Here is a 23,211-nt window from a genome sequence, read left to right as displayed (position 1 = left end):
TCAGTGATCTAAAAAGTTTATTACTTGTCATAAAAATTTATTGGAATTTTTAGTATCACCCAAAGAAATATTTAACGATACTAGCTTTGATTGTAATGAAGCGAAGCCTAAATAAACAGTCTTTGGAAGTAAACATTTTATGACATATTTGTGTCATGTATCATTTGTATTAAATAAGATATTTTTAGCAAAATGATTGCATTGGTTGATTTTCACCGAAAGAATTTTTTTTGTTCTGAACTTTTTCTTTGAGCTGACAAAAATTTGACTGTCAATGCTGTTTAAAAACAAAAAGTTCACCAAAACATTTGCATGCAATGGACAATGCACAGAATACATGTAACATGTAAACTAATATGTTTTCTGTTACGTTTCAAATGTTTCGATGTTATTACTGTAGTTTGATTCAGCATTTGAGTCATCCTTGTTGGGATGTACTCAAGGCTGATGGATATGAGATAATGTCGGGATCCTGACAACAATTCATTTGTAGTTTTTTTGATGAACTCCCCCAAATAACTAATTTTTAATCGATGTCATGCAAAATTTGTTATCGGTTGTTTCATTGAGACCCAGATGGCCGATAGATCTAAAACTTCTACAGGTTTGTCAGTATATGTACATGGTGGATTACACTGCCAGCAATTGTTTTGTTCACAGAAAACAATTTTGTAGGCTAATGTTCCTTTAAGGCTTGTCTTAACTTTGGACGAGTAACACTCGTCCTAATTCCAGATAAGACTAGTCTTTACTCTTTGTGAAGTCTACCCTGTTCATCTTTGTTATACATGTAAACGTATGAGCACAGTTATTACATGTGTGTAATATTATTAAGCATGTGAAACCTCTGAGCCCCCACGTATCCAAATTGGCCGTTTGGCTTGCCATGGCAACCTGTTTCCCCCCTAGGGTGGCTGATTTCCTGAGTTGGGGAAACTTGTTTTATTTATTTCCCGGTGAGTGTGCAAGCTGATAGTCCAAATACTGAGCTTCCCATGTGGGGGGTAAGACGTAAGAGTGAGACATAGGGAATTGAAAGTGGGGGGGGGGGGGGTACTGGCTGGCTGTTCTGACCCCTTTTCTTGAAGTGATGATGCGCAGTTAAGAGCAGCGCTATCAATTAAATATCGAAACTTGTTGGGATGTTTTTATTTGTAGCTGTCTTCTAAAAACATTTCACTGTTGGTTATAATTCATTTATTTTTTACAGCTTAGACATGACTTTGGCTTGTCAATTGATTTGGTCATAAATCTTTGTACTTGGAGATAAATATCAAAGTTATTCAAATTATGTTTGTTATAAGTACAAAAAATTACATGTACTTTCAGCATAGCGAATAAATATGAAAAATGCAATATTTTGTGGTACTTTAGGCTTTATATTTTTATTTTTTTTGTTGTTGTAGTCAATAATTTGTTTGCAATGCTTGAAAAACTAGGTAGGAAATAGAAATGTTGTTTATTGATTTTTAAACTGCATATTGTCATTTCATCAAAAAATTACAGTTCAGGACTTGATCTTAACTTGTAAGACCTTGATAGTCTGAGGCCCTTAAATCTTGCATCAGTAAAAGCTGCTCATGGCCACTGCCGTCTTTAAAATTGATCTAGTATTAGTAATCAACTATGAGTCAAAGAATCAAAGCTCACGAGTTCAATCATGTTGACAATTCTAATGTGTTGTTTCTTCTTCTTTCAGTGCTGGTTGTGGGCGGACAGGTACAATGATCTGCATTGACTTTGTTAGAGCACAGATTAAAGCAGGGGTAAGCCTCAGATAATATGATATCCATACCTGTCTGGCCAAAGGACTTGTAGACTTATGAAGTGATAACAAGTAACTTTAAATCTACCTAATAGTCCTATACAACATTGATGACTAAACAAGGTCTATGCCAAATGTTTCTTGAAAAGACAAATCAACTTTGGTAGACAAATTGCACACTGCATGATTGTCTTCTTGGCCCCCTTATTAAACTGTGGTTTTGTCGCTTGGGCTCGGACAGACCAAGGTTGTCTTTAAGACTGTTGAGCCAAGTCTAGATTAAGCCTCATATCCCTTGGGTCAAGTGCCAAGTCTCAAGTCATCGAGGGCAACTTGCAAGCCTGGAGATTTTAGAGGCAAGCATCAGCTCAGGTTTTAAGAGAGTTAACATGGCATGTTCTGTTTTAGTCTGGAACATTAACTATTAGTGCCTTTTGGATCGAAAAAAATCTGTCTTAAGCCCTTTAAGCCCGATTCGTACTTCCTGCGGGTGCTTCGTGTGAAGTGAATTTGGTGTAACAGCTCTGTTTTCGCTGCGAATGCAAGAGTTCAGCAAGTCTTAACTCTTTCTAAAATTTTCATTGCGATTTTGCAGTGCCAAAACTTGCTTTGCATTCACATTCAAAAGTACGAACTAGGCTTAAACTCTGTTTAAAGAGCCATTGCTAGAACCAAGCTACCTGTACATTATCCAATTTATTGATAGCTCTGAAGCAAGTTTTGAACCAGTAGCTATCAACCCCTGTTGATCAAGGTAACAAACTAGGGTTAAGAACAGACTCTATCACATTGGCAAAAGCGTACTGCGTTGACGCGCATGCGTTGGCTCACAAATGACGAGACATAAAAGCAAGTGCATTAATTTGCAGTGCAGTTTAAAGGCCACTATTGGTAATTACTCAAAATAATAATTAGCATGAAACCTTTCTTGTTGACGAGTAATGGGGAGAGGTTGATGGTATAAAACATTGTGAGAAACGGCTCCCTCTGAAGTGACATAGTTTTCGAGAAAGAAGTGATTTTCCACGAATTTGATTTCGAGACCTCAGATTTAGAACTTGGGGTCTCGAAATCAACCATCTAAACGCACACAACTTCTCGTGACAAGGGTGTTTTTTTCTTTCATTAATATCTCCCAACTTCAATGACCGATTGAGCTCAAATTTTCACAGGTTTGTTATTTTATGCATATGTTGAATACATCAACTGTGGAGGCTAGTCTTTGACAATTACCAATAGTGTCCACTGTCTTTAAAAGAAGAATAAAAACATGATGAGTGGAGCTACATCAGCTGGTTATCCCTCATACATATAGCTGCTTTAAATATGTCGAGGGATGAGTACACAGCTGGATCATTCTGTAGAATATTCCAATTCTGGATGGTGCAGGGAAAGGAAGAGTTTGTACACAAGAAGTAGCTTAGCATTTCAATTACCAGATGAGTTTACCAGCCATTGTACCATGTCACATATACTACATGTATTTGTGACTGGTATCCCGCTGATTGTTGCTAAAAAGCAGACAAAGTTTAAGCAATATGCTGAAGCAGCACTGTGAAATTGAGCCCAACTGGTTTGTTTAATTGTATACATCTTCTAAAAAGAGGAGTCTTTCTTTACTTCTATCAGACATTTTATAAGTGTTTCTTAAATTTTATTCTTCCTGTCAGAAAATTGGTGCTGACTTTTGTCTGTATGACATCATTAAGGAGATGAGGAGGCAGAGACCTGCTATCGTCCAAACCAGGGTAAGATTTAATCTGTCGTTTTAGAATCATGACATCTCTTTGCCTTCCTTTTTTAGTCAATTGATACTGTTGTCTTTCATTGTTGGTTGAATGATACTTGGCTTTGCCTGGATGAGGCTCTCGCCAAAGTCAAGCATGGTAATGTTCAAGGTATCAATAATATTATTATTATTATTATTATCATTATTATTTTTTGTTCAACATTCAAACAACAACACAATCAAACAATACAGAGCAAGACAGTAAGGAAAATGACACGAGAACATCCAAAAAAGCCAGCAACACTTGCCAGGAAATAAAAAAGTTAACCTACTAACTGTGGCCTGGTGGGCTTTGTTTCCTATGCTACTGGCTTTCAGAAAACATCGGTATGAGGATACGTTGTTCAACTTGAACAATATGAAATCTGAAATCTCAATCTAAAATCTAACTGATTATAAAGTGTATACAACAAACAATTCCCTCTGAAGCACGGCAGAGCTTGCTGGGCTACACGGTCATGCCAAACTAAAGTTAAAAGTATGGGCTAAACATCACTCATTGGTCTAATTTAATTCATCATTTTCTTATTATTTGAGTTCCACACAGCAAATGTGCGATGTTTAGCACAGACCTTAAGCAAAATACATTGTGGTACATGTACTCTGGTTTCTTACCAAGTCATTTTATAACCTCCTTACACGTGTCTTGCGTTCCCACTGCCTCAAGATTTGACTCAGGTCAATGAAAGAACTTGTCATTTTCTTTGCTAACGTTCCTGTTCCTTTTTCCATATTTGTACACCCCGAAAAAACTTAAGTAGACTTTTATAGTCACATGATGGGCGACTGTTCACAAAACTATTTTCAATCTTTTTTGCAGGATCAGTATGAGTTAGTTCACAGGGCAGTGGCTTGGCTGTTTAGAAAAGAACTTGGACTTCCACCAAATCCAAAGGACTTCGGACATCTTTATGAGAATGTCAAACTGCAAGCAGAGGTAAAACAAAACTATGAACGCCTCGCATTGGCCACCATTAATGAGTTCAACCAATGGACACTTTACGCACAATGCACTGGACACAACTCTCAGCCAATGATAGGTCTTCATTAACCTCAGTAAAGGCGCTGTTTGGGTCTTCTGGGTAATTTTCAAGGGGTCTATAGAAAGAGCATGAGTGTTACATTGTCATCTTAAATTTACAGCCTCAAATTTAAAGGTTTTTCAGTCCCTAACTGATTGCATGTGTTTTCCCCATTGGGGTTTTCCCACCCTGTCATTGGCGCTAATTGCGCTGTTGGGTACTCATCAATAGCTTTCTGTATGATGTCTCTGACCCATCTAAGTTGTAATTTTGTTTTTTTAAACATTGTGTCAATTTTTTTATGTTTATGCTTACAATTTGCTAGACTTGTATTCTTGGTATTTTATATTGATTTTTCTTGTCAAGCGCTTTGGGACTATTTGGTGTGAAGCGCTAAAAGCTGTGTTTTATTTTAAACATTTTTATTGTTCTCCCTAGGGTCCACGTCTGCCACCAGGAGCAGCTAATAGCCTAAGTCCAGAGATCAAACCTCAACCGTGTAAAGTAAGACTTTGTTTTAGTAACATAAGACCAGGCCTTAGATCATTTTACCGAGACGAAGTCAAGGTAAATTATCAAGAACCAGGGACTGCGGGTTTAAACCACTAGTTGAAAATTGATTTAACACACTTTGTTTCCCATTCATAAATACCTTTTCGGTCAAGAAACATCAACACTTTTTGGTCAAAAGGTAAAATAAATGCATAAGTTTTAGTTGTTAAATGATTTCTTTCAACACAACACCCCTCCATCTAGGAAAGGGTAAGGCCCTCGGGTAAACAACTCCTTATAAGGAGATGCTGTGTGCGTCGGGCGTATCGCGTGTTGTTGCCCAACTGTTTCAGCCGTTGCTCTCGACCAATAGGAATGAAGAAATTGTCTTTTAAGCACAGGTGCAAGCTTGCGTGTCACGCCCATGTTTCAACACTTTGTGTTATATCATCCGTTCAAACAACCCCTCATGATGCCCTCTCGACCAATCAGAATGGATAAACTGTCTTAGGTACATTGTATTTATGAATGTTTATTATCTAACACCCAAGCAGATCCTTGCCATTTGATTGGAGGATTGTCCTTCACGCGTTAGCAAATAAAAGTACCGGTACTGTTGCACGCTTCATCACTCAGCATGCATTTTTCGTTCCATCCAAAAGTGCTCAAAGACCATTATGTCTCACTATCCCAACATATGCATAAAATTGCAAACCTGTGAAAATTTGTGCTCCATTAGTCATCGAGTTTGCTAGAGAACAATGAGGAAAAAACAGTAGTAAATTCACCTTTGATGAATAGTATTTGTTTGGATTCAATTTTTAGTTGTTCCCCCCCCCCCACCTTCATTATGAAGCGTTCCTTTAAAGGCAGTGGACACTATTGGTAATTACTCTAAAAAACTGTTAGCATAAAAACTTTCTGGGCAACAAGCTGTTAGCATAAAAACTTTCTGGGCAACAAGCAATGGAGAGCTGTTGATAGTATATAACATTGTGAGAAACGGCTAGGTCTGAAGTAACATAGTTTTGAGAAAGAGGTAATTTTCCAGGAATTTGATTTCTGAGACCTCAGAGTTAGATTTTGAGGTCCCAAAATCAAGCATCTGAAAGCACACAACTTCGTGTGACAAGAGCGTTATTATCTCGCAACTTTGACAACCACAATTGAGTTCAAATTTCACAGGTTTGTTATTTTGTGCATATGTTGAGATACACCAAGTGGGAAGACAGGTCTTTGACAATTACCATTAGTGGCCAGTGTCTTTAAGTGGAGATATGTCAACCTTTTGTTTTGCAGTTAAGTCCCAAGCAACGAAGACACAAAGACATGAAAGACAAAGACGACTCGGGCCATAACTATGTAAACCACTCGATAGCAGGAAAAGGTATTGTTGCAGAATGTGATTTCTTCAATTTTACCCAGTTATCTTTTTCTTTTTTTTTTTCTTTTTTTTGATAAATAAAACAAACAAATAATAATGATATATAAATAAAGCAGACCCCCCCCCAAAAAAAAAATATAAAAAAAATTATATGAAATTTCTATTATTATTGGTTTTTTTAAACTAAGATCAAATCCACAAAGACATGAAGATAAAACCATAAAGAATGCCTCAAGATTACAAAGCATAAATGTATGTAAGTAGGCCTCATCCTCTCGCAAGCTTTCACGCTTTGCTCTCACAGATCAAGTTTTTTTTTACAACAGTCTATCACATCCACTACATGTATGTCTATTTTCCTGAGTTGCCTGGCTTGGCTGGATGGTGGGTAATGTGTGTCCCTCCTGGGGAGGGTGTGATTGGCCTTGTTGTTGTATAGAACCAAAAGGTCAGCCACTTTGAAAAGGACTTTTTGTCACTGTTGGCTTTCCCTGCTAGGTTTCTCGTCTGTTGTTTTGCTTACATACATACATACAACATACAACAAGGTATTTATATACCGCCATTCCATCTAGATCACGGCGGTTGCTTCTTGCGGTGCTTCTTGCGCTTTTGGGTATCACTGGAGGTTGTTTCTGCATTTTCCTGTATCTGCCGGGCCGGGTTAATCAGTACTTTGCTAGTGTTTTAACATATATGTAATTTTCTTAAATCTATTTTATTGCCTCTTTGTGTAGATCTTTTTATTTGCCATTTTTAAATGTGATATTTTTTTTGTTTGCTGGCACAAAAAAAAATGAAATGAAATGAAACAAAATGAAATACATAATCATCTTCAGCATTACTATCTATAGGTGGTCTCTCTAGGCTGAGAGTTTGCTTAAAGGGTCAGTGTTATGAAGACTCAAAATGTTTGGCTCTTGTTTTTTTTCTCCAAAGTTTCCGATCAGAAAAAACTTGTAGAGGATCTTTCCCCAGCAAGCCTTGCTCGCTCATAACCCACTGGAATTGGTTCAATAAAATGTGCAAGGAACGGGCAGTGTTGGCGATAATTCTTTCTTGTTTGTAATGAATATAGTTGGACAAATATTTTTAAAGTAGATTACCATGGTCCACATCATTATCCCTGGAATGTATGTATGTTTTGTGTAATTTCATGAAAGAACACATGCATGCTACTTATCAGCTGATCAGTTGATTTCCTCTCTTTCTTTTCAAAACAGTGCTGTAGAAAACTGAAAAACACAGTACAAAAGTTCAGTGTGATCAGCCATTCCTCTTTTTGCAATTAGAAAGCTGTATGTTTGAGATCACTGCCTGCTAGTTTGTATAACCAAATTTTCATTTGACCTTCATTTACATTTCTAGGTTTGCCCGTCGATGGAAGGTCAAGCCCACCGGCGGCAAAGGTCCTGAAGCCTCCCTCGTTGCCCACCAAGCAACAACGTGATGCAGACAGTAACGAAACCATTTATGCAAATGTCCAAGACAAAGTAACCTTAGAGGAGAAAGCAGCTGATGTCTCGAGCCCCCTGACGCCAAAACAGAGCCCCCTAGCTCAGGAGAGATTCGAGAGTGGCTACAAGACCACTCTCGCCGCTTTTAAGGATTTTGAAATTCCACCAGTGCCTCAAGCTCGCTCTGCCCCACCCAAGTCAGCAGATCAGGTCAAACCATCGTCGCCTTTCAAACTGGCTGGCAGAACTGTCCAAATCTCAAAATCTTTTGATGATCAAGGCGACCCTCCGAAGCCTTTGCGATCATCGAAGCCCATGCTCAGTGAAAAACCTCAAATGAGCGAAAAACCAGTCAAGGTGCTTCCCGTAGCACGTCCTAATATTCCTACAAAACCAGCCATCGGAAAGAAGAAGGAGACGGATAACCAACCGGGTAGGGTCTCTGGATTGAGGAGGCGACCGACTAGCGAACCGGTCAACGGTAACGCGGAGGAGCAGGGGAAAGTACCACACTTAGGGACTGCTCAGTTTCAGCAGGCCAAAAATCTAATCCAGGCAACTCTGCTCACCAAACCAGAAAGTGATTCTGGAAAGGACAAAGATCCTAAGAAGGGTAAAGATGGGAGGGACTCCAAGGGTGGACCCAGACCCACCTCTGCCCCTCCTAAACCACCCGTCGCAGTCATTAAACCAATACCAACGAACAAAACCACTAAGTCGCAGACTTATGAGGAAGTGGGTGATTTAGGTAAGAGCTTCCCGTGTCAGGTCCAGCCGGTTTCCATGGTGAAGCTTCAATCTCACAAGGACAAGGTGGAGTCGAAGAACGCCGGCAAGCAGGACTCGAACCCGAGCCAGATGCAGCGGAGGAAAACAATGGAAGGATACAGACCTAAACAATCAGTGCCTGACAACGGCAACTCGGAATACAGCTATGCAACTCAACCAAAAAGCGTCATCGAAAAACTCAAAGAGGCTCAGTCGAGACCCCAACTCAGAACTGGGTTAGCCCAGACCTATGCCTCAGCCTACGCTGATCCTACGGAGGAGGGTAATCCTAAGGAGTTGCCTAAATCTCCAGGTAGCTCGCAGGGATCAGACTATTCGTATGCATGCGGTGTGCAGATACCCATAACGCCTGGCAAGGGCAGGGAGAATGTGAAGAAGTTCTCCATTGATAGAAGTGATCCTAGTAGGTCTTCGGCGGTATCAGCATATGAGGTCATTGAGGTCGGTGGCCTTGCTGGCCAAAGGTCAGTCGAACAAGAAGAATCGCCTGTGTTTGATAAAAACATCAGCTACGATTCGCAAGGTAAGGATTCAAACACTGCCAAAACTTCTGAAACTGTTGTCTGCTTTCTTCACATTTTAATAGTCAATGCTTCATTCCATCTACAAAGGCCATGTCACAAAGGACAATTTACAGGCAACCAGTTCCATACATGTATGCCTGAGCATCATCTTTTAGTCCATTGTAAAAAAACGCATCTTTAACTGTGTCTTCATCATGCAAAATGGTGTCTGTGCTTTTAATGCCAACTTCTGTGTTGCTGAACGGTAGCTATGTGCTGTAGATCATGCCCTGCTTCATACATGTAGTCTATTAAGGGTGCCATTCACTTGGTTTGCCAACAATTTTGAAAGGAACGAGTTGTGTGCGCGACTGTACTTCTGAGGTGTTGGTGGGTGGTTTCAAAATGGCGGACAACAACATGATACGCAGGCAATATTATTTTCTTGCAAAGAACATAGTTAAAGTGTGGTTTGGGTGGTTGACTACACAATCAGGTGAAGTTGAAACAACAACTATCGTAGATGTCATGTTGAACACAAGATAACTAAAATATAACTATAAAATACAATACAGCAAAAACAAACGTAAAAAAAAAATACTTATGATACGTGTCGCCATATTGATATCTCAAAGTGCGCGTTCCAATTACAAAAATGTTTTGCCAAACATTTGCTATACGTTTGTGCGAGTGGAATGCACGCACCCCTGGTGTGAATGTTTTTTTGCTTATTCTGCTTCATGTGCTTATCATAAATGCGACATGATCCCATCTTTAAAACAGGGACACAACCGACATCGCCCGGTCAGCCCAGGGAGTCCATCTTGAGCGGTTCCTCATGGGCGTCGTTTACCGACAGCGAGTTTGACTGCACCGATGATGAGAAGCCTCCCGAAGTGCCTGTGAAAACATCGGCATCGTTTGAGTACCACGATGGTAGTTATCCAGTCATTGAAATCATTTCAAAACACATATAATAATAAATGTGTGTGTATTCTAGTATGACACCTGCTTCATACTTCCTGTGAATGCAAATGCGATACAAATTTTGACAGCGGACGTTTCGCAGCGAATGTTCCGCAGGAGTTGAACACAGTTCAACTGTTACGAATTTATCGATGCGAATTTGTGACGCCAAAGTGTGAACCGAGCTTTAGTCATCCAACATGTCCAATATAGCATTCCTGAGTCCCATGTGCAACACGGCCAAAGCTCAAGTTGGGTATGGGATGTGATGAAAAGTTATTTTCCGGGAGCTTTTTTTTAAATTCTTCTTCCCAAGATGAGGGCCGCAGCTAGTTTCTCTACTCTATGGCTGAAAGTAATTAATAGTTGTTTTTACAAAACTTACAGCTCGTACATAGGTTTTGCCAAATTTAGTACACAATTAGTTGCCATAAGGCTAGTACTTGTGTGGTGGTGGTGGTGCTGCATATGAGTTATCTTAAAACTTGTCTTTTTGTGCTAAAGGTTAAAAGCAGCTTTTGGAAAAGTGATACAAAAGGGTGATACCTTGTTTGAGGCATTACCATTAATCTTTTGTTTTTATAGTCTCTTCCTGTACATATGTACGTGAAGCGTGTCAGCAGATGCTCTGGGGAAAACCTCTATTTGTAGATGTATAAAACATAACTGTTGAATTATTTCATTTGTTTATCAGGTGAAGAGGGTGATGATCATGAGTCTGGATCTGGGGGAAGGTGAGCATCTAATGAATATTAGTGTGTTCAATGATGAATATGCGTTAGGATTTGAGGCTTCGCATGGTGGAGACACATGAAGAAATTCTCTATGCACTCACCAATTAAAAAAAAAATGTTGTGCCACCAGACTAACTAGACTGGCTGATAAAGTCTTTCCACAGCACCACTTCTCCCAAAGATCAAAGCTAGATATTCTTCTTTCTTTAGTGTGGGCTCCGTTTTTTGTTCCCTTGGAAAAATCAGGAAAATTATAATAAAAATATAGCCTGAAAAGTCTTCTAATGCCTGTTACATGCGTACATGTACAACACTTGTACTTAATAACATTTTCCTACTTTCTTTCTAAGGGTTCAATATCATGCCTAAAGATCCAAGAAGGGTTTGTTATATTAGTGGTTGTTTGTTCTTTTTATACATTTTTTAGGGAAACTATAATTAGAGAACGGTTGTGGCCTTGACATTTCGAACAGTCTACTCTGCTCAAACAGTATGTACTCTTGTTCTAAAGGCAAGACGAGTATACCACTGTTCAAAACATTGAGACAACGATGGTTCTCCTTTGAGCCGACACTCTTCCAAAAAGATTTGAAATGGTTGTACCCGTAGTTTTATACTTGCCTTAAAATCCCGCCATGCTAAGCTTTAAACATCACTTGTATTGTTGGTCGCCATGATGTGTGGTGTGCTATATCAGAAGCCATTTGTATCATTATGTGCTGCGTTGAGACAAAGTGTGTATTGAAATGTGTAAAAATATGACCAGTGATGACAAATTCGCTTTCTTTTATGTCCTCTCAAAAAAATTGTCACTTGCGTTGCAAAATATATTTTATGTTAAATGAGCTGAAAGAGAGGCAAACATGGTTTAAGTATGTGTATTATTAATCAATGTGCTCATGTTGCTACCATGAAATAACTTCCGATTAATATTCAATGTTATTTATATCATTTTTGTTACCCTCCCCTGGGGTTGAGTTCTCGAATGGATTTAAACAGTCGGTAATCTGCTGACATTTCTAAATTGTTAATATTCATCGATAACTGCATGCAAAAGAGAGAGCGCATTTTCCTGTGCGTTTGTAACTCCTGGAGGCGGGCTACTGTCCCCTAGCCTTTGATCTCAGGAGTAATTCTCAGGTTACTCGCTGTTCCAAAGCCCCATCATTACTGTCTTGTCACAGCATATAAAAGAAGGATAACATTTCCCTAGTCGGCGCATATGCAATTTGTTCTGCGTTCATGGCAACAAATTTACCGTACAGTAGATGTCATGAATATTGACCAATGAAAACACATGAACAGATAACACAAAGGCCGGCTGAGCTCAGCGTTCTCCTGGTTCTATTTCTATGGGCTACATTTACATCCTGTAGCCTAAATCCTCAAGGGTCTTTCTCAGGATCCTCCCTGTTCCAAGATCTGTAGCAGATCTTCCCTCACAGTTCGATCTTGATGCTGCTTCAAATTATTTTTTTCCTTTTTTTCTCTCTTTTTTTCCCCGTCTTCTTCTTTAACAGATAAAATATTGTTTTATTTAAAACAAATTTTCTGTACTGCACATGCGCATGTTGTGTCTTCATATAGTGACTCTCGCTCAACCCATATGTTGTATCATGTGTTTTGATTTTGTTATGCATTGCCTTATTCAATTGAAACTTTCATTTATATTGATTAGACAATGAAGGTACAATTGCAGAGGCAAACAAGTTTTCTTCTTCTTTTTTTATCCTTAATGCCACTAGTATTATTATAACTATTATCAATGTGGTTTACTTGAAAATATGGGATTATAATGTTGGTACAATGATCTGTAGTCCCTATAGGACATCAGTCACATTTGATCAGGGTAGTTGTGTGGCAGTAACGTTACTAGACAACTGTTGTATAATATGTAAGTAGTGTTGGCTTAGCGAAGAGTGTGAGTTTCTCCCTGTAGAAGCAGATTATTCTTTAAAATCAGACAGTTCTTTACCAGCTCAGAATTTTGCAGTGTGCAGTGCCATGAAACCGAGCCCTGGTGTCCCAAGCATTCTCTTAAAAGCAAGCTCTCTCAAAAGGGAGATGTGGAACTTTGTAGAGAAATTAATTATCTTTTAGCTGACCAGAAACATGTACTTCCTGAGAAGTTTTGTCCATTAGTTGCATAATATTTCTTTTTCTTTTCCACACAGATCCAAGCCGAAACTCTCCCAGTTCATACTGAACCAGAGAGACAAGCTGGCAACACATAAAGAGAAAATTGAAAGTAGAACAAAAGGTTTCTTTGTGAAGGTAATTTTGAAACACACACAGTCATGTACATCATTGTCTCAGTGCTATAAGGTTATTTATAACGAAATGTAACACCCTGGTTTTTGCAAACACTTTGCCCTTTTGATCAGAATGACTACATTAAGTCTGAATAAATAGTGAGACTTAAGTGTCGTGGTCGCGACTATTGATTGCTTACTCAGGTTGCGACTACCGTTTTTCAACTACTGGGTCAATTCCGCGGCTACACCACTACAGAAATAGTCGCGACTACCTGTTTGGTTAACCAATTGTGCCGCTGACGACTATTTACGACAACATAATTCACTTACAAAACACAATCAGACATCACTGACACAATCCTATAATCAGTGTGAATTTTGCTATATTGCGCAAACAATATGCTGCAATGCATCAAGTGATGTAAAAATACGTTGAAGTCGCTACTATTTGAGGCAGGACTAGTGGAGTAGCAAGTTTCACTAGTCGCCAGAGTACATATCAGATTTTATAAGGGCAACCTCCCAAGGAGTGAACGAAGAATGTGATGTGCTACAAAGACACATGTACATGGCTTAGGGGAACATGAGTAATGTATCCCACAGGGTACATTACCTTAATTGTGCCTTCCGTTTGTCATTTCCACTGCCTTGTACAATATTGGAAATAGCCCCGGGTATGATGTATTAATTATGCAGGTACGTGGTGGATTGATTTATGTTCCTGCAGTGCGATGTGCCGCAGTGAACACACTTGACATCACAAAGGGGTCGGTGTAGCTGGGCCAATGATATTGATATGGAATAAATTTGTGTGCTTTCAGATGCCTAATAAAAGGCTTCATGCCTGAAGTCTTTTAATATTATAGTGAGAAATAACCTCTCTCTCTCAAAACTCTCCATTGCTTGTTTGTTCCAAGTAAGGTTTTTACTCTAACAATTGTGTTGAGTATTTAACAATAGTGTCCAGTGCCTTTAAAGAGTGGCTTGTATGTAAATTTCCCCCACTTTCATGATGACTCGATCTATTGTAAACTGACTCACAAAACTGAATTTGACCTTTGTGCCCCTCAATAAGAATGTTTGTCTTTTTGTGATTCTCATCCAGATTGGAGATGTGGTGAATAGGAGCTCGAGTAACCCATCATCTGGTACCCGCTCTTCTCCTCCATCTACCTTATCAACAAGTCCACAACAAGCCGCTCTGGTGTCGGACCTCAACGAAATCATAAGTAAGCAATTTAGGAATTTTTGAACAGTAACAAAACACTTTACATGTGGGACAAAATTTACAGTGTTTCATTATTGTGGTTTTTTGTTTTTGTCTGGTTTATATACCCTATCCATTGTATATTGTAATAGTACCTGAATTTTATTCTTATTTGTTGCAGAGAAAACATTGCGGGAATATGAGCCAACATACAAAGATGGTCCCACGATGTTCAACAACTGCGACATCAGTAAGTATTTTAATATATATATGCATCGAGGATAGAGAGTGTATATTTCTAGGGGTGGAGATTTATGTACATGTTCACACCACATAATAATGAGCACCATTACTAGGCAGGTTGATCCATTGAAGATAATATAGCAAGATTTGTTAACTGTTCCTATTTTTGTTCCTAGGTTTTCCGAAGCGAGTACAGAAGCCAAAGTCCCCGCCCCCAGTGCCAACCAGTTGGATCAAGTCAGAGACACATAGTACCACAGTACAGCTATGAGATAAGCTCATTAATTCAAAGCTTGCTTAGCATCTTACAACAACAAAAATTACTTAACACAGAAAAGATTTGCCAAATTAACTGTTCACCGGCCGGTTAATCAAAGCTTGAGTTTCACAAAAATAACCGTAACTAAAACAACACCAAACTTCACTTTCACAAGACCGGTGCTATTTAGTTACTCGGCTCTAGCTTGTGGGGGGTTATTGGTTCGAATCCCACTGATGAGTAGTATGCCTGTGCTGTTGTTTTTTATGGCCAGCGGTGTAAGGTAAAACCACATTGGCTGCCAGGTTGGCAAAGTGGTACATGTAGCTTTCCTCGCCTTCCACCTCTGGAACCACAGTTCAGTCCCACTGGGGGCACTATGTGGATTGGGTTTTCAGTCAGTCACTACCTGATTGCGTGTGTTTTGCCCTGGACTCTTTCCAGGGTTTTCCCTCCCACTTCCAAAACTGAAACTTCCTTCTTTGTCTGCTCTCCATTGGGTTCTTGGCTAGTGTTATGATTAAGTTCGCTTTTCTGAGAGTCCTTGGCTTCAAACCAGAACTTATTAACACAATGAAATTATTGGACTTGTTCTGTTGTTAGTTTACCGAATCTGAGCCTGGAAATCACTCAAGTGGAGCAGAGGTCAATAGGTCATTCATGCCTTAGTCATTCATAGTCACAGTGTCTTTCCAGTCTTTTGTAATATCAAACATTTTATGGTCCACTGACAAGCGACATTTTACAAACAGGCATGATGTTCTTCCTACTTAAAGGCAGTGGACACTATTGGTAATTACTCAAAATAATTATCAGCATAAAACTTGACTTGGTAACGAGTAATGGGGAGATTGTTGATAGTATTAAACATTGTAAGAAACGGCTCCCTCTGAAGTGACACAGTTTTTGAGAAAGAAGCAATTTTTCACGAATTTGATTTCGAGACCTCAAGTTTGGAATTTGAGGTCTCGAAATCAAGGATCTGAAAGCACACAACCTCGTGTGACAAAGGGCGTTTTTTCTTCCATTACTATCTCGCAACTTCAACGACCGATTGAGCTCAAATTTTCACAGGTTGGTTATTTTATGCATATGTTGAGATACACCAAGTGATAAGACTGGTCTTTGACAACTACCAATAGTGTCCAGTGGCTTTAAAGGCACTGGACAATATGGGTAATTAATCATTGTTCGCATGAAAACCTGGTAACGAACAATGGAGAGCTATTGGCAGTATAAAACATTGTGAGAAATGGCTTCCTTTTGAAGTAACATAGTATTTGAGAAACAGGTAATTTCTCACTCAAATATTAGAAGACTTCAGGCCTGAAGCCTTTTATTATGCATCTGAAAGCACACAAACTTGTGCAAGAATGTTTTTTTCTTCTTCTTTCATTATTCTCTTGCAACTATAACCAAATGAGTCAAAATGTTCACAGATTTGTTATTTTATGTATGTTGGGATACACCTAGTGAAAATATACTGGTCTGTGAAAGTTGCCAAACATGTCTAGTGCCTTTATTGACCAGACTTATTAAAAGTCTTTCAGATTTGTTCGCCCTTCTGGAAAAAAATATTGTTTTACAGAAGGCTGTTAATAATGAGGCATGAAAAGTCTATTATGAGAGCTTTCACTGTGTGGATATTATGTTCAGCCCTTGTACACGATAAAGTGTTGCTACTTTTTCCCCCAAGGACCAAATATTACGTCTGTACAAAGACAAATTTTAAAAGAACACGTTGCCACACAAACATGCCTCTAAATTGCACGGTTTTTCTTTTACCTCGTCGACTAACACAGTCGGCCATTTATGGGAGTCAAATTTTTGACTCCCATAACTGGCCGACCGTGTTAGTTTGCACAGTAAAGGAAAACCACACAATTTTGAGGCAAATTTGTGTGGATCATTGTATTCTACTTTTAAAACATCTTACCAACCATATGCATTTTATAAAAAAAAAACGGTTACAAACGCTTTTTATAGACCAACTCGTCCGATCCAAGGCAACGTGTTCCTTTAATTCTTTACTATATCGACTTGCACTGTTACAGATATGAATGTTTATATCATCCAACACGGTAGTTTGGAAACTGCTCTGTAGATACGTGTTAAAATTCTAGTGCCTGTTAAAATACTCCATGTCCACAGATACAAATGGGTAGAATCCTAAGTTTTTTTCCAATGGGAGTAAAAAAGGAAAAATGATGTTCAGTGTGTGCCCTGTATTTTTGTGTGCCTTTTGTCACAAGGAAGAGGTCAAAATTTTACTTTATATTGATACGTATCCCAGGTCAAAATTCCAGTTGAACCTAGTTAACTGGGGTCAACTGGTTCAACTGGAAAGTGACCAAACTCGTCCATTTTCCATATTAACCAACTGGTTTGGACTAGGTTTAACTGTGTTCAACTAGGTTGAAATTATAAACCAGTTGGTTTCTGTCCATTTTCCATATTAAACCAACTGGTTTTAACTGTGTTTAACTAGTTTATCAACTGGTTTCAACTAGTTCCAGTTTAACTAGGTTCAACTGGAATTTCGACCTGGGATGTGTGCTTTGTGGCAACAAATCTTTATAGGAAAATACACATGTATATATCAGATATGTTTCTTACAAGAACTTTGTTTTTGCTGGCAGAAACAAAGTCAACGATACATTGACCAGATTTTCTTAATTTTTATAAATTGAGTTTAGTACACTGACTCTTTTGACCTGTCTTCAGTCTCAGGTCAATTGTTTTAGATCAACAGTCCGCAAACTATGGGTCGTGAAAAATATTCAGGTCAAACTCTGCCAGAGATGCTGTAAATTAAATTTGTTAAAACGCTTTTGATCTTTAAAAAGGCACTGGACACTATTGGTAATTACTCAAAATAATTGGTAGCATAAAAACACACTTGGTAACGAGCAATGGCGAGTTGTTGATAGTAAAAAACATTGTGAGAAATGGCTCCCTCTGTAGTAACATAGTTTTTGAGAAAGAAGTAATTTTCCACTAAAATATTTGTATTTGATTTTGAGACCTCGGAATTAGATTTTAAGGTCCCAAATCAAGCATCTGAAAGCACACAACTTCGTGTGACAAGGGTGTTTTTTCCCCATTTATTAGCTCGCAACTTGGACGACCAATTGAGCTCAAATTTCACAGGTTTATTTTGTGCATACACCAAGTGAGAAGACTGGTCTTTGACAATTACCAATTGTGTCCAGTGTCTTTAAAACACTTTTGATCATTAACTAATAAATATTTCTAATAATGCAAAACTACTTTTATAAATGACCCATATTTCAAGATTAATCTGTTTGTATTACTCTATCTCGCTTGGCAGGAGGTTGGTTGCGATCATGCCTGACATTTTCAATGGGTTGCAAGCCTAAAAGTTGGCGGACTGCTGTTTTAGATTAGTAAATCCTGATCTTTTGTAAGAAGTTATTTGATTGAGTGACGTGTGAGGCCTGTGATCTTATCATAATCCCATAACGAAAAAATAGTTAGCGGCCTGACGTTTCGACCCTAGCAGAGTCGTTCTCAAAGGCTATTTCACAGCACAACAAACAGAAACAGGTATACTGGTGTTACAAAAAAAACAGTTTATTTTGACTAGAAGTTTTGTTCGTATTTTTAACGACGGAAGAGAGAAACTAACACGACTAACAACTTGAATGAGATGGAAGTAAACAGATTTATTTTATTTGACAATTTAAATAAACAAATTATTATCGACCACTACGTTTTGGTTTGTATCGAGGCCAGTAAACTAAGACTAAACCAGATTAGCTGTAAAAACAAGTGATAATTTTAAAAATGTGCTTAGTGTAAGTGGATTAAAGCAGGGTAGCTGGTTGGGGATAGAAAGGTGAAAATTGAAGAAGCTGTACATGTACATGTGATAAATAAATCAGTGGAAGGGCTTTTTAAAACTGTGTTCATACCTCGACAACCAATAGCCTGTGTAAGTCTTGCAACACAAAGGTCTCACAGCACATTTTTCTGCCCTCCAAAAAACACTGACAATTAAAACGTACAAGTAACCAATAAGGTTTAAATCAAATCAAGAACTTTATAAGAAAATAAAAAAATTCATCAATGACAACTTAAAAATGAATTTGTGTAAAATAATCATGAAATTATTATTTCTTTTAACTGTACATGACAGGTAGCAGTTTGCAAATCAGCTCCTATTCATACAGTATCACCCTACTCCAACCAAAAGGAAAATGCCTTCCATATGCTCCTTGGTTTTTATATGACATGTATGACGCTGTAATCAATTTTTTTTTTTTTTTATACTTCAAATTACAGATAGAAAGTACAGAGGGACTTTGCGTGCAAACAAATTTTTTTTATTAACTCTTTCTATCAAGTCAGCCATGTTGACAAATCAAAGGGGACTGAATGTATTTAGTTACATGATCATGTTTCTTTCGGACAAATTTTTTGATATAGCATGTTATCATGATGCGATATATACTATATATTAAACAGACGTATAGCAATTTGAACAAATCATGTTATATATGCCTGTAATTTTCTCAATTGAAAAGAAAAAGAAGAATGAAAATATGTCTATTGAAATGTAAAACAGTATTTCTGCTCAAGAATATACTTTGATTTGTATTTTGAGTATATTGTAAAGTAGTATAGTAGAGGTGTATTTTTGTACTCAGCATGCTCACTAATGGATAAGTAGTGATATAGCTTTTTATGTAACCAAAATAGTTAGTTTATAGATAAAGGGTTATGAGTTTAGGTATTGGGCATTGAGACTTATTGTGAAGATAGGAGCAACTCGGGCAAATGGGAGTGCTTTCAAAGTTCCTCTGAAGTTTGACGCTTACTAATGGTTGATTTCAGTGCATCTAAGGTGTTCACTATATGATTTTGGAACAATTTGAAACACAAGTATATCTGTGTTGTATACACTCTCTGGACATTCCTTTGTTCTATGCACTTTAGAGGCAACATGTTCTTCGATCAACACTGTGAACAAAAACACTGTGTGTACATGTTAAAGTCCACATAGCACTTCAAGTTCCTCATTATGTGGATTTCTTTTGTTCTCAGTCCACACTATGTTAACAAAAAAAACAATAGCAATTTTTTGGGACACATGTTTGCAGCCCTCCTACCTGGTAAATCCAGGTGTTTTTTGAGATAATGACCAACAACTTTTTAGTTTTGGCTGTGACGATAAAAAAAGAAAGGTCTATAAGTATGTGAACAATGGATTTCTGATGAATGGGATATCTGCTGCCACCTATTGACGATGTGACCTGTGACATCACATGTTACTAAAAGAGCCAGCTAGCCTGGACGCAAGGCTGCGGACTACCTGCAGGCATGATTTGTACACAGCTCAATGGAAGAAAACATAAAATCTTATATTTTATGGAGATTGCACTGTCCAATTTTTATCAACTTTTGATATGATGAAATGGGGCACATCTTAAAACTTGTCAAGCTTTACTTTCGTAACTCTTAGATTTATGTGGAAATTATGACACAATGTCAACTTTCTCATATGACCAGAACCTGTACAGTATCTTGCCTGCCATACTAGCCAAAGAATGTACGAGGCCACACCTATCGTAAACAAATTTCACATGGTCATAGTTTCCCAAAACTGGTCTCCAATAGCTGCATGGTGGTCAATAGTCTACCAGGGTTAGACGTCAAACTTGCTCTAGAATGGAGAGGTTTAAGATAGAGGAAAAGTGCTCCTGTTTTTTGTGTGTGTTTGGAAGAAGGTTCGGAGAGGGAGACTGCATAAATTTATATTAAATTTGACTTTTATATGATTGAGCATGAATAAATATGAAATGATGTGAATATTAAAGTCACCTGGAAATAAAAAAGCCTTTTCCTTCAAACATTAGAGTATAATGTTTATGAACAATAAAAAAATATTTTAAGTAGTTGTTTGTAACGATTATTATGTTAAAAAAAAAGTTATTTTGGGGGTGACTCCACCTTTTGTGACGTCAATCGAGGCAGACTTTGCCTCGATCTAACATCAAACACACGTACGTGCAAGTACATGCCATCCTAGTCGTGAGTTTGTACGTTTCAAAAACAAGTTTTTTTCTTACATTTTTCCGGCAATGTTGACCAGGTGTATTGCTGCTGGATTAAACAAAACAACTAAAGATGGGGTCAGTTTGCAAATTGGTCCGGTCCGACGTCTTTTCCAGCGCTGTGCTTCGAGAATCCGAAATATCGCGCCTCGATTGACGTCACGAACAGCACCCTCTCGGGTCGGGCCTACTTTTAAATTTGTAAATAAAATGGAAACTAATTTTTTAGAACCTTAGTTAACTGTTTATTCATATTTTACTCACCAGGACACATATTTTAGTGACAAAAGCTTTATTTTGACAAAATACCACTTCCAGGTGACTTTAATGATATGAACTAGTATTGCCCTGTACCCATGGAAAGTGAGTGTAAAGGCCCGGTCACAGGCCCCGATAACGAGAACGAAAACAAGATTGATAAAAATGCATGCCCTCGATTGGTTGAAATGCTCCATGCATAATACGCCAATGCTCATTCAACCAAGGGAGGGCGTGCATTTTCATCATTGTCGTTTTCGTTCTCGTTATCGGGGCCTGTGTGACCGGGTCTTTAATAGGGCTCAAATTCACAAATCACTGAATTGAATCATGAGTTTTCCATGCATGTATTACCTAAGTCGGTTTTATTTTGACATCACACTATCCAAACTACATAAATTGAGAATCTTTTGGTGTATGTAGTGGTTGTCTTTATTAGAACAGAACAACTTTTTTGTATATGCATATTATGTGAGGGAAAAGGTGGTTTTGGTTGTCACGCAATTCCCTGCTGTGTGTGAACCGAAGTACAAGTGTGTGAACCGATTAATTTTCAAGGATAACAAAATCTGGAAAATTCTGAATCACCTCAACGTCAACCCTTCTGTGTGAATGCCAATACTGTATTGTTCAAATTGATTTCAGAAAAGCTGGTTTTGTAATTACGCACAATGTGCCTTTATATGTACAAAGTAAAATGGCCGATATCTTTATGTCCCCCCCCCCCTTTTCATTTCGCTGCTTTTTTATATATATATATACATATTATATTATCAAACCGAGTATGCAATTTGTGATTTTTTTTCTTTCAAGGTATGCTTTTTGTATTGTTTATAAAAAGGGTCTTCATTGTTTATTATTATTGAAAAGTAGTCTTTGAACTGAATCTTGAATTATACTGGACCTATTAACCACTCTCAACGTGTAAACAAATTTGAAATGATGAAAACCTTTTCATTATAATACCACTCTCACATCATGTGTAATTTCTTAAATCAAGTAATTATATTTAACAAAATTAATCGCTGGAAGGCCTTAATTAGGGATTTTGATTATATGTAAATTTTCGAAGTGCTGATATTTTTAGGGTGAACTACATTGATTTCTGTCTTGTCTCAGACTGAATAACATTAAAGAAATCTTGATATATATTTGCGTGATCCAACTGAGATATTTATTGAACAGTAGGATACGTGGCATGGAGTAAAGTGTTTACGATAGAGAGCAATATCACAAATGTCTTGTTTGACAAGATGGTGATTCTCCCCCCCTCCCCCCCCCACCCTGGAGTATAATTCAGAACTGTGTCATTAGTAATTTAGTGACAGGCATTTTATACTTGGTGCGTTTCTCCAAGTGTTCATTGTTTCAGTCATAAGTCTTTTATGTGACAAGCATTGTTATACTCGGTGCTTTCATAAGTGTTCAGTTGAGCAACCATTTTGGTTGTTAATGTTTCAGTGATGGGCACTTCTCCAGTTTTTATCGGAGCAACTGTTTCAGTCTGTAGTCATTTATGTGACAAGTACTTTATTCTTGGTGGTCCCCCTCCCAGTGTGTTCATTTCAGCAACTGTCTCAGTCTTTGGTAATTTTTAGTAACCAGCTATTTATACGCGGCGTTCTCCACCTCAGTGTTCACCGGGAGCAATCGTTTCAGTCATTCTGTGTTTAAGAGGCAGGCAGTTTAAAGCCGAATGTTCATCGGAGCAACTGTTTAAAATGTCCATAGGATTTTAGTGACAGCCATTTTATACTTGGTTCTTTATGTGACGAGATTTCCTAAGTGTTCAATTTAGCAGCCACCTCGGTTGTAAATATTTCATTGGTTCGCACTCTATACTCTGGAGTGTTTATCGGAGCAACTGTTTCAGTCATTAGCCGTTTGTGTGACAGGTCCCTCTCTCGTCTTTTAAATCAATGCGTAATATTATATGGCAGAGGGGTAAAAAACTCTATCCTAAAGCGTACTTCACAAACTGACAAGCAATTGAAAAACAAAACTCATGTTC

The 23,211-nt window shown here is 38.1% G+C and overlaps 1 protein-coding gene across 2 annotated transcripts in view; it reads left to right on the top strand.

Moving 5' to 3' along the window:
• Nucleotides 1–15,704, top strand: part of LOC117307256 — a 42,296-nt gene extending 26,592 nt beyond the window's left edge. Inside the window, exons 8-19 of one of the 2 annotated variants that reach the window (XM_033791948.1) lie at nucleotides 1,700–1,766; nucleotides 3,436–3,513; nucleotides 4,375–4,491; nucleotides 5,015–5,080; nucleotides 6,368–6,455; nucleotides 7,821–9,221; nucleotides 9,985–10,137; nucleotides 10,862–10,901; nucleotides 13,076–13,175; nucleotides 14,262–14,385; nucleotides 14,545–14,613; nucleotides 14,783–15,704. In XM_033791948.1, the coding sequence (XP_033647839.1) occupies nucleotides 1,700–1,766; nucleotides 3,436–3,513; nucleotides 4,375–4,491; nucleotides 5,015–5,080; nucleotides 6,368–6,455; nucleotides 7,821–9,221; nucleotides 9,985–10,137; nucleotides 10,862–10,901; nucleotides 13,076–13,175; nucleotides 14,262–14,385; nucleotides 14,545–14,613; nucleotides 14,783–14,877 (2,398 nt within the window). In that variant the 3' untranslated portion in view covers nucleotides 14,878–15,704. The remainder of the gene's footprint in view (nucleotides 1–1,699; nucleotides 1,767–3,435; nucleotides 3,514–4,374; nucleotides 4,492–5,014; nucleotides 5,081–6,367; nucleotides 6,456–7,820; nucleotides 9,222–9,984; nucleotides 10,138–10,861; nucleotides 10,902–13,075; nucleotides 13,176–14,261; nucleotides 14,386–14,544; nucleotides 14,614–14,782) is intronic. The other variant, XM_033791949.1, reaches the window with a different exon arrangement.
• The last annotated feature ends 7,507 nt before the right edge of the window (nucleotides 15,705–23,211 follow it).

This window comes from Asterias rubens, chromosome 2, assembly GCF_902459465.1.
Source record: "Asterias rubens chromosome 2, eAstRub1.3, whole genome shotgun sequence".
NCBI classification, from domain to species: Eukaryota; Metazoa; Echinodermata; class Asteroidea; order Forcipulatida; family Asteriidae; genus Asterias; species Asterias rubens.
This window is presented reverse-complemented; position numbering and strand designations above follow the sequence as displayed.